Source organism: Phacochoerus africanus, chromosome 8 (genome assembly GCF_016906955.1).
Source record: "Phacochoerus africanus isolate WHEZ1 chromosome 8, ROS_Pafr_v1, whole genome shotgun sequence".
Lineage (NCBI taxonomy): Eukaryota > Metazoa > Chordata > Mammalia > Artiodactyla > Suidae > Phacochoerus > Phacochoerus africanus.
In genome coordinates this window covers 137378891-137391440 of record NC_062551.1, presented here as the reverse complement: position 1 = coordinate 137391440, position 12550 = coordinate 137378891, and the positions used below count along the sequence as shown (strand labels likewise).

The 12550-nt window shown below is 38.1% G+C and overlaps 1 protein-coding gene across 3 annotated transcripts in view; it reads right to left on the bottom strand.

Annotated features, from left to right (window-relative positions):
- Window positions 1-12550, bottom strand: part of SLC44A5 (solute carrier family 44 member 5) — a 414665-nt gene that overhangs the window by 111377 nt on the left and 290738 nt on the right. For all 3 annotated transcript variants that reach the window (XM_047788626.1, XM_047788628.1, XM_047788627.1), the window contains exon 4: window positions 3513-3586. In XM_047788626.1, coding sequence (XP_047644582.1) covers window positions 3513-3586 — 74 coding nt within the window. The remainder of the gene's footprint in view (window positions 1-3512; window positions 3587-12550) is intronic.

Genomic DNA, 12550 nt, shown 5'->3' with positions numbered 1-12550 from the left:
GACAAAGCCTCATGTCCAAGCCCCCATTGTCTCTCACAGCAGATCACTATCCTCAGCCTCCATCACCCCTACCATGTTGTTGAGCCACACAATAGGGCAGGTGAGGCCTACGTGGACACTTGGACTATGATCAGAGGGTGAGCTGTGGTGGAGTGGCTACTGGCAGAGGTCTGGGCTGCTTCAGGTGCACTGCTGATAGTGGCTGCCACCATTGCAGCCAGGTGATGCCCAGAGACTAGGTCATCTACATTCCATAGTCAAGTCTTTTCCCCGATTGGCTTCCCCAGATCCAGCTGCTGCACTGTGATGCAGAATGAGCAGGAAAAGAGCCTTCATTCAGCATGGGTGTGCCCCATGGTGGTTGTGGGAAACCCAGCAGCCCCTAGAGTAGGCCTCTCTCCACTCTACTTCAGGGGCAAGCCAACACATGCATGCTCCTTACAAGTGGAGTCCAGGTTTCCCAGAGCCCTCCTGTTCATTCCAGCAGTCCTGCAACCAACCATCCAAGGAGACTTATTTCCTCTGAGAAGGACCCCAGGACTGGGGCCCCCAGCCTATGGCCATCACTGCTTACCCCCCAGGGTGAGTGTCCACCTGTGTCATCTCCCTTGTCCTCTGAGGTCCCCCCCTGCCAGGAGCACAGGTTCTGACCTGATTGCTTATTTCCCTTTCTACCCATTATGTGTATATTTTTCTTATAGCCTTGAAGTCTTTATACCAGTTTCCAGTTGGTTTTCAGTGAGAACTGTTTCACATATAGATGTATTTCTGATGTGTTTGGGGGGGGGGAAATGAGCTCTATGTCCTCTTATTCTCCATCTTGATGGATCCCCTTTGATAGCTTTTAAAAATCCAAATCAAATACCTGAACAAGGAGGTAAAAGACTTATATGCTGAGAACTATAAAACATTAATCAAGGAAATTAAAGAGGATGTAAAGAAATGGAAAGATATTCCATGTTCCTGGATTGGAAGAAGTAATACTGTTAAAATGGCCATACTGTCCAAAGCAATCTACAGATTCACTGCAATCTCTATCAAATTACCCAGGACATTTTTCACAGAACTAGAACAAACAATCCAAACATTTATATGGAACCACAAAAGACCCAGAATCGCCAAAGCAATCCTGAGAAACAAAAACCAAGCAGGAGGCATCACTCTTCCAGACTTCAAGCAATATTACAAAGCCACAGTCATCAAAATAGTGTAGCACTGGTACCAAAACAGACAGACCAATGAAGCAGAATAGAGAACCCAGAAATAAACCCTGACACCTATGGTCAATTAATCTTTGACAAAGGAGGCAAGAACATAAAATAGGAAAAGGATAGTCTTTTCAGCAAGAATTACTGGGAAACCTATATAGCTGCATGAAAATCAATAAGACTAGAACACACCCTCACACCAGGCATGAAAATAAACTCAAAATGGCTGAAAGACTTAAATATAAGATGAGACACCATCAAACTCCTGAAAGAGAACATAGGCAAAACATTCTCTGACATCAACCTCATGAATATTTTCTCAGCTCAGCCTCCCAAAACAACAGAAATAAGAGCAAAAATAAACCAATGGGACTTAATCAAACTGACAAGCTTTTGCACAGCAAAGGAAACCAAAAAGAAAGCAAAAACACAACTTACAGAATGGGAGAAAATAGTTTCAAGTGATGCAATGGACAAGGGCTTAATCTCTAGAATATAGAAGCACCTTATACAACTCAACAGCAAAAAAAGCCAACAACCCAATGGAAAAATGGGCAAAGGACCTGAATAAACATTTCTCCAAGGAAGATATGCAGATGGCCAACAAGCACATGAAAAAATGCTCAACATCCCTGATTATTTGAGATATGCAAATCAAAATTGCCATGAGATACTACCTCACACCAGTCAGAATGGCCATCATTAATAAGTCCCCAAATAACAAGTGCTGGAGGGGGCGTGGAGAAAAGGGAACCCTCCTGCACTGTTGGTGGGAATGTAAATTGGTACAACCACTATGGAAAACAATATGGAGGTACCTTAGAAAACTATACATAGAACTACTATATGACCCAGCAATCCCACTGTTGGGCATATATCCAGACAAAACTTTCCTTGAAAAGGACACGTGCACCCTCATGTTTATTGCAGCACTATTAACAATAGCCAAGACATGGAAACAACCCAAGTGTATATTGATAGATGATTGGATTAGGAATATGTGGTATATATACACAAAAAGAATGACATAATGCCACTTGTAGCAACATGAATGAAACTAGAGACTCTCATATTGAGTGAAATAAGTCAGAAAGAGAAAGAAAGACAAATACCATATGATATCACTCATATATGGTATCTAATATACAGCACAAATTAACCTTTCCACAGAAAAGAAAACCATGGACTTGCAGAATAGACTTGTGGTTGCCCCGGGGGAGGGGGAGGGAGTGGGAGGGATTGGGAGCTTGGGGTGAACAGATGCAAACTATTGCTCATGGAATGAATTTACAATGAGATCCTGCTGTGTAGCACTGAAAACTATGTCTAGATACATACAACACAGCATGACAATGGGAGAAAAAATTATGTATATATGTATGTGTAACTGGGTCCCCATGCTGTACAGTGGGGAAAAAAAAAAGTGTGTTGGGGGAAATAACACTAAAAAATAAATTAAAAAAAATTAAAAAATAAAAATAAAATAAAATAAAAAATCCAAAGAAAGACTATCCACATTTGCCCTAACAATGAACAACAGGATAGCTCTTTCTGGTAGGGCAAAGACAATAGGACTTCTTACATGTTGATGAATTATTTGGTGAAATTCTTAATAATTATTCTTTTTAATTTGTTTATTAAAAGGAAAGGTCATATACTACTTAAATTTATCTAGGCCCTAGTTCTTATTAGTAAATAGCAACACAAACATTATTAGCTGCTTAAAAAAATGTCAAAAGTAAAAATGATTAAAAAGAAACCATAAGAAATTCCCGTCATGGCTCAGTGGTTAATGAATCCGACTAGGAACCATGAGGTTGAGGGTTCGAGCCTTGGCCTTGCTCAGTGGATTAAGGATCCGGCATTGCCCTGAGCTGTGGTGTAGGTCACAATCAAGGCTCGGATCCCGTGCTGCCGTGGCTCTGGCATAGGCCGGCGGCTACGGCTCCAATTCGACCCCTAGCCTGGGCACCTCCATGAGCTGTGGCAACAGTCCAAGAAACGGCAAAAAGACAAAAAAATAAAATAAATAAAATATTTATAAAAAAAAAACCATAAGGTTTTTTTTCTTCATTCTGCATAATTGCATTTACCTAAGTAATTGAGGCTTGTCTCTGAATAAACTGCTTTGTGTTTATTTGCCATCATATCTGCTACTCACTGAGTCCTGGTGAGGTATATTCCCTCCACAAAATATAATAATCAATAAGAAGGCCTTTGGAAGGAAATGATTAATGTTAAAACGTGGCACTTAGTTATTTCATTAGCAAATGTTAAGTATCGTCTATACCTATATTTACTCACCCACAAGTCCTAAAAGAATGTAGCCAATAATGAACAGTATGAAGATCATGCAGCACAGCACATCTGTACAATTCCTAAAGACAGAAAGGAATAAATAATTTAAAGGAGTCCAAAATGATTTATTGTTTAATGCAAAAAATATAGGAAGGGGGGGAAAGACAATAGCAACAGTGATATGACATTTCATACCCAATAATTCTGAAAGATAGATCAGATGTATTTCTGCAAAGATTTTAGCAGCAAGGAAGTGGCTACAGTTCCTTGATTAAAGAAGTATCCCCACAGACATTAGTATTTATTCTCTCTTGATTCTGTATTTGTAAAATGCTTTTAGAGATTAGAGTACACTGATATTGAGACAATTTTTTATTTGCAATTGTTAATTTAAGCTATTTGATTTTATGATTTTCCTCTTCATGCCTCCTCAATGTGTAATATTTAAAATAGCCTTTTCCACTACTCCATTTCTCCTTTATCTTTCTATAAGCACATTTTAAAGGTACTATTATCAAATAAAGAATTAACTATATAAACTTTCTATAAGGAGCATAATTGCAACTATTTGAAAAACAATGTCCATAATACATTAAAAAAATGAAATTTCTCTTAACTGTAAGTTCCCAGCTATTATGTAAGCTAGGTATTATGAAATGAAGTTTAGAGAAAATTTGGCTTATAGAGACTTAGTTATTTTCTAAGGGATCATAAGTCAAACTAGTATCCAGCAGGGATATTCAGATTTTTCAGATAAAGTATTTCCTATACCCAATATTAAATTTTGTTCAGCTCATAAGTAGTCTAGAAGGTCAAAGCTATGCCTTCAAAGTAAGAAATAATACAATAATTCTTGAAACTTAATGAAGTATCTATTAGCAAAAGAAAAGATCAACCTATTTGACAGGATTAAAAGATACACATGGGAATTTTCATAGCAAAAACTTGTTCTAGGGGACATACAGATATGCTCTAATCTTTTAGCACAGGCAGACTGAAGTTACAGAGTATTTCTAGTGATGTTAGTCATAATAATGAATTATAATTGTACAGTAACAGACATGGTAATCCCTCACACATCGATAAAGCCCTGTGATACCTTTATTGCTTTCACATGTGTAACTTTGTGAGTTTCCTTCCTTTAGGCTTTAGGGGTAGTAAGATAAGTTGACTTATGTAAAAGCCATTAGAGGGAGATAGTTACAGAGGCAGACAAATATCTAGGTCTCCAACGTATAACTTTTTCATTCAGTTATTCTAATGTGATTACAATTTTCTAGAAAGACTCAACTTAGCCAAATCTAAAACTCCAGATACATCTTTATTACTCTACCTTATGATAGGAAATGACTATCATAGAGAAAGCTAATGGTCACTTCAGAAACAAAGCTAATGGTCAATGGTCAATTCAGAAACAAAAAATTATTTGAAAACAATTTCAACCCTGGAATTTTAATTCATTTGGACTTAAGAATTATGAGAATAATAAAAAGACAAAACCTGCTTGGGGGTGTGGAGAATGTCTGGCTCATGTGAATTTTGACACATTCTACTCAAAATCAGGGTCTCCTCCTGTCAGGGAAGTTGGTAAATAGCATGATAGCCAATAAGGAATGCCTTGATAAGGAACTAAAGGAGAGAAAACTAGAACACTGGTATGATTTTATTAGAAAAACTGAAGTTGTCAAAGCCCTTGTATGTAATAACTCCTGAAGAGAGAAGGATGTAATCAGAAGCAGCAGCCAGGCTGGCCAGGATCCTGTAATAGTGTATCTATAATATGTTTATATCCACGTATTTACATTGTTTGTAATACCTATGATAGTACATGTTTATAATGACAATATTATACAGTATTATCATATTTTCTACTCATATTATATAGTAAGCGCAGGGAAAGGTAAACATACTAGAAAGATGAATAAAAAAAAAACTTACCAGTTTCAAAAAACAGGGCACAGTGAAAGAAGCAGAGCCCTAAAGAACATTTCTAAAAAGTAAAACCCACGGTCCTTGGCTACTGGCCCTGTTGAATGGCATCAATCATAGTTTTGTTTCCATATGGGGTTTTACACCACAATTTCTCTTTCTTATTGGTGCCAAAGACACACTACAGCACCAGAGGGCTACTGTGCACCCACGCAACCCTCCCCTACTCTCCTTAGCCCGGCAGTCTGTCACCACAGTGGGATAGCACTTCTTAGTAATTTACACCTTGAGACATTGGGGAATCTACTCTGGGACCAGGCAGAACACTGTATTCAGAGTTACTTTGCTTTTCTGGAACGTTGCTTTTGAGAAATAGCTCACAATACCCCATGGCCAGACTGGCTAATTTCATTTCATTTAAACATGGAAGAATGTCGAAAAGTGAAAATTATGGAGAAGTCAAGAGTTTCAAAAAGTAGGAAAGTTTTTCTAGGTGAAACTTTATTTCTGAATTTGTTCCTATAGTGATTTGATCCTCTTTGTTTAAAATAGGTTGTGTGTTGTGTAGGAGGTATGTATGTGTACTTTCAGATAATTATAATTATCTGTCATTTTTCCCAATAACTCATCTATTTCTCCTCATTTTCTCAGACATATTCCCTACAGGAAAACAATCACTGCTTAGGAAATTATTGGAAAATTGAATAAGAAGAAAATATAAAATATAGCTTGGGCACCATTTGGGGAGTCAGGAAACACTGCAGAAGCTGCTCAAATTTTTATAAGTTATAGCACCTTATCATTATTTCCTTCTTTGATTTCAAGGTATCTTTACAATCCTCAGTGTCCTGTAGAAAATGAGTTATTTTTAAAAACCAGCTACTTAATTGGGGTAAGTTGTAAGGTTCTCAAGAGCGATGAGGTAACTGAGTGATGCAAGCTCATGGTTGAAAATCATTCTGAACCATGTTCTAGCTAGAGGCCTGTCATAGCTGTGCCTTTTCCTCAGCTGGGTTCATTTTGAAGTTTTATAGTAAGTACTAAGAACCACTATACTAGTTTAAAAATGGGCTGCATCCCACTGGGTCCTAGAAAGAAGACAGAAAGAATAGTTTATAGAGACATATACTTCATTCCTCTCCCTTACCCTCTCTCCAAATCAAAGTCCAACTTTTTCCAAACAAGCTGCTCACATTTACATTCATCAGAAAGCTAGTCAAAATTGGATTCAGACTGAAATGTCCTGGAATTATATCATTTTCAAAAGTTAAACTACAGAAGTATTATTGCTATCTTATGTCTATTTTTACAAATTACAGTAAGAATAGGATCCTGGAGTTCCCACTGCGGTGCAGCAGAAACAAATCCAACTAGTATCCATGAGGATACAGGTTCCATCCCTGGCCTTGCTCAGTGGGTCGGGGATCCAATGTTACCATGAGCTGTGGTGTAGGTTGCAGATTGTCTTGGATCCCACATTGCTGTGGCTGTGGTGTAGGCTGGCAGTTACAGCTCTGATTCGATGCATAGCCTGGGAACCTCCATATGCCGAAGGTGTGCCTCTAAAAAGCAAAAAAAAAAAAAAAAAAAAGAATAGGATCCCAACAATATATTCATCTTCAGATTTCCCTTTCCCTCCTATCTCTAACCCGCAAATACAGAATACATACAGTCATCTCAAAGTCTTTGACTTTGCCTTCTTCTGAGTTTATCTTTTATATTCAATTGACACGTTCCCTTGATTCCTTCTCTCTGATGTGTCTTTCAACCACCCCTTCTTTTCTATTCCCACTGCCTGGACTCAGTCCACATTCTCTTCTCTTCAAACTACTGAAGTTTAATTAGTCTCCTTTAATTAGTCTCCTTTAACTAGTCTCTTGCATACAGTCTCTGCCTGATCCAATCCATTCTGCATGTCACCAATACCACTGATATTACGATAGGTGTTGTCACTTTACTATTTTAAAATTTGCAGTGCTTCTCCAGCACCTATTTATTAGTTTCCAAATGTCTTAGATTTATGTTTAAGAACATGCAAATTCAAACCAGCTCAAGACCCAGCCTACTTCCCTAGCTTTTTTCTCTCTATTCACTTCAGTGTGCTTCAACCAACTTGGACTTTTTCATTCACTGAACGCACCATGAACTCTCCCTTGAGGGCTCTCGGCCTCATGGTCCCTTTAGGCTCAGCCTCCCAGGAAAACCACATGTCCCAATGGGGTCTCAGTGGGTTTGCCAGAAACCCCCATGGGTTATACCTTTATCCTGGAGTAACAATTATCATCCCTCCCTTTTACTATCAAAAATGGCCCAGTGTGAATCTCTACCCCATCTACTAAAATCTCATTCTTCATGTGGTAGGATCTCCTTTTTTAGGGTGAATTATATTCCATTGTATGTATTGATGATGGCACAGTTTTAACCCACTGATTTGTCAGTGAACACTTCGGTTGTTTATGAACCTTTGCTATTGTGAATAATGCTGCAGTGACCATGGCAGTAAAGATATCTCTGTGAGATCCTGATTTCAATTCTTTGGGACACAGCATGGATGAACTGAGATGACTTTATGCTAAGTGAAGTAAGCCAATCCCAGAAAGACAAATAACTACTATATTCCACTAATTTGAGATATCTAAAATAGTCAAACAGAAAGTAGAATGATGGTTGCTGGGGGCAGGAGAGAGGGGTAAATGGGGAGGTGCTGTCAATGGCTTTAAGTAACAATTATGCAAGATGAACACATTATAAAGATTTTGCAGTACAATATTGTGCCTCCATGTTTAACGCTACAGGATTGGACACAAATTTTATTAAGTGGGTAGATTTTATCACAATATAAAAAACAAATGCTGGAGGGGGTATGGAGAAAAGGGAACTCTCCTGCTCTGTTGGTGGGTATGTAAGCTGATACAACCACTACGGAGAACAGTATAGAGGTCCTTAGAAATCTATACATAGAACTACTATAGGACCCAGCAATCCCACTGTTGCACATACATCCAAACAAAACTTTTCTTAAAAAATACACATGCACCCACATGTTCATTGTAGCTCTATTCACAATAGCCAGGACATGGAAACAACCCAAATGTCCACTGACAGACGATTGGATTAGGAAGATGTGGTATATATACACAATGGAATACCACTCAGCCATAAAAAAGAATTAAATAACACCATTTGCAGCAACATGGATGGAACCAGAGACTCTCACACTGAGTGAAGTCAGTCAGAAAGAGAAAGACAAATACCATATGATATCACTTATAACTGGAATCTAATATACGGCACAAAGGAAACTTTTCACAGAAAAGAAAATCATGGACTTAGAGAATAGACTTGTGGTTGTCAAGGGGAAGTGGGAGGGAGGGGGTGGATTGGGAACTTGGGGTTAATAGATGCAAACTATTGCCTTTGGAATGGATTAGCAATGAGATCCTGCTGTGTAGCACTAGGAACTATGCCTAGCCACTTACAATGGAGCATGATAATGTGAGAAAATAGAATGTGTACATGTATGTGTAACTGGGTCACCATGCTGTACAGTAGAAAAAACAATTGTATTGGGAAATAACAATTTAAAAAATTAAAATAAAATAAAGTAAAATAAAAAACCACAAACAACATGGAGTACATGATAACCACTGCAAGGCCAATATCCAGGAATGTATTTGTTCATTTTCATAGGTTATTTGAATTTAAAATTTTGCTATGAATAAGCTTAATGGGTATTAAATAAGTGAAGGTAAGTGTAAAAAAAAAATTTTCCCGTCGTGGTTCAATGGAAATGAATATGACTAGCATCCATGAGGACATAGGTTCAATCCCTGGCCTCACTCCATGGGTTAAGGTGTTGCTGTGAGGTGTGGTTTGGATCGCAGACTTGGCCTGGATCTGGCATTCCTGTGGCTGTTGCATAGGCCAGAGGCTACAGCTCTGATTCAACTCCTAGCCTGGTAAACCCCATATGCTGCAGGTATAGCCCTAAAAAGAAAAATTAAAAAAAATTTTTAACTTAAAAATTTAAAAAGCCACCTTTCAAGTAAGTTCAAATACCATCTCCTTTATGCAGTTTTCAACTAAAAGAGATCCTTCTCAGCATTGCAGACTTACAGAAACTTTGTACATCTTTAAGGCAACTATCTTCCACTGATAATAGTCTAGGCAGGTGACAAACTACAGCCCATGGGCCAACCCTGCTTTTGTATAGCTTGTGAGCTAAGAGGGTTTTCACTATTTAAAATGGTTCAAAAAATCAAAAGAGTAATATTTTGTGGTGAAAGAATTGCACAAAATTCAAATTGCAGTGTCTCTAAATACAGATTTTTGGGAATTAGCCATACTCATTTACATATATGTCTTCTAGACTACTTTTGTACCACAATGGCTGAGGTGAAGAGTCACGATAGAAACCATCTGGCCTGCATGGCCTAAAATTTACTACTTGGACTTTTATAGAAAAAGTTTGCTGACCTCTTATCTAGGCTATAATATCCTCTATGGCAGCATTTAGCACAGAGCCTTGCATGCTGCAGACATATGGCAATCTATATCCCATGGATGATTAGTAAGACCCACCTCTGACAGGCTAATACATCATAAGCAGGCACTGGTGAAAATAAAAGTGCTGTATTTTATGCCATATTTCAAATTTCAGATCTTTGCAGCAGGGGTGGGGTGGGGTGGGAGACCTATGTGCTGAATGTGTTGTCCAAGGATTTAATTTGTTGGTTAAGCTTAAGCCTGCCACCTAGACATTGCCATCTCCAATAAAATAAATCTTCTTTTTTTTTTAAAAAAAAAAAAAACCTGTTAGATTCAATGCAGAAATAGTAAGAGAGTTTTGTTTCTTGAGTCCATATTTCAGTTCTATACTAGTTCTTATTTTCCTATAATTGTCATTCTGCCTCCTTTTCAGGGCCAGATTTCTACCTTCATTCAGAAACTGATTCATTTACGAGTTTTCCTTCTTTGTGGCAGCTGAAATTCCAGTAATATCAACCATCCTAAAAGGTCATTAATATCAAGCATTAGAGCGAGAATGGAAATCCTACAAGTCATTATTCTTTGACAGAGCATCCATTCGTGCCTAATGAGTCAGTTTAGGGACTGTCCACTGCCCAATATTCCAGCTCAATGATCATCTCTCATTTGAAAGTTCTTGGTGTCATCTGGGTACATCAGTCTATGACATGGTTGCATTTAAAACCCATAGTCCAGATGCATTGATCCTCTGTGGTTCTGCTGGCACCTGCATGATGCCAATAAGTCATTTGTTACCCCTTAGTTTCTTACTCCAGAAGTCTGTTCCAGTGAAGAGAATGGCTGCTTCACTTCTTAGAGGCTTTATTAAAGTACAGTACTCTGTGGGGCCATCCCCTGAGCTTCACTGAAATATACTTGGCAAACTGCAAGAATATGGCTTGAATTAAATCATCTGAGTTGTTCCTTGTTAGCAGACTCAGAACATTTGGGGCTATTGAGAGAAGAGTTCTGTGAAAGTTAAAAAATACTTCACCTCTGTTCCCCCACTCTTTACTGTTATTGGAGAATCTAGTGATTTTGTGAGAGGAGCATTCTCTAGTTGTGTATGTAGGAGTTAAGTGTATCCTTTTCCCTTGCTTCCAGCTTCTCTTCTCCTTCCCAGGCACATCCTCTAAAAGTTCTCTATTGTTCTGTTCCCAAAGAAATCCCACTCTTGGGCATATATCCAGACAAAACTTTCCTTAAAAAAGACACATGCACCCACATGTTAATTGTAGCTCTATTCACAATAGCCAAGACATGGAAACAACCCTAATGTCCACTGACAGATGATTGGATGAGGAAGATGTGGTATATATACACAATGGAATACTACTCAGCCATAAAAAAGAACAAAATAATGTCATTTGCGGCAACATGGATGGAACTAGAGACTCTCATACTGAGTGAAGTCAGTCAGAAAGAGAAAGATAAGAACCATATGATATCACTTATAACTGGAATCTAATATAAGGCACAAGTGAACCTTTCCACAGAAAAGAAAATCATGGACTTGCAAAATAGACTTGTGGTTGCCAAGGCGGAAGAGGAGGAAGTGGGGTGGTTGGGGAGCTTGGGGTTGAAAGATACAAACTATTGCCTTTGGAATGGATTAGCAATGAGATCCTGCTGTGTAGCACCGGCAACTATGTCTAGTCACTTATGTTGGAGCATGATAATGTGTGAAAATAGAATGTGTACATGTTAAAAAAAAGAAAAGAAAAAATGCATCTCTAAATGCCTCATTAAACCATATTACAAATCACACCTTCATTTACCAATGAAGAACATAAAAATCTCACCAGCTTTATAAGACAGATCCCCAGTTCTTGTTTGAAGAACTGCATAAATGAAAACATACTCGGCCTTTTAACTTTCAATAATCAACTCTTTATGATTTGATATGATTTCTCTCTTTTGTCATTTTCTTTATGTACATTTAGCAAATCTGAATAATAAAACACCTCAGTTATTTTCCTTAAATAGTATTTATTCAGTGTTGATCTTAGAACTTTGCCTCTGCTTAGAATGTTTATCTCTGTACTAATCTTTAGCAGGTTATCCTTAACTATCCTAGCACTGTTGAAACATGAAACAAAAATTTAATTTTAGCAAAACTAAATTTACCAAGGCAATTACCTCAGTTATAAAACATTTTTATACTTATAATTGTTTAAGTATTCATTAGATAAAAGAGGAAATTTAAAATAACTTTAGGTAACACTACACAAGGTATCAGAAATAGCAGATGCCTCTAGAAGGGGGATTATGTATCTAGGAAGAGATGAAGAAGACCTACTTTTCACTGTATATCCTTTTGTCACTTTTAAATTGTTTATCAGGAGTTCCCGTCGTGGCACAGCGGAAGTGAATCCGACTAGGAACCATGAGGTTGCGGGTTCGATCCCTGGCCTTGTTCAGTGGGTTAAGGATCTGGTGTTGCCATGAGCTGTGGTGTAGGTCACAGACACGGCTTGGATCCCCCATTGCTGTGGCTGTGGTGTAGGCCAGCAGCTACAGCTCCAATTAGAATCCTAGCCTGGCAACCTCCATATGCCACGGGTGTGGCCCTAAAAAGACAAAAAAGA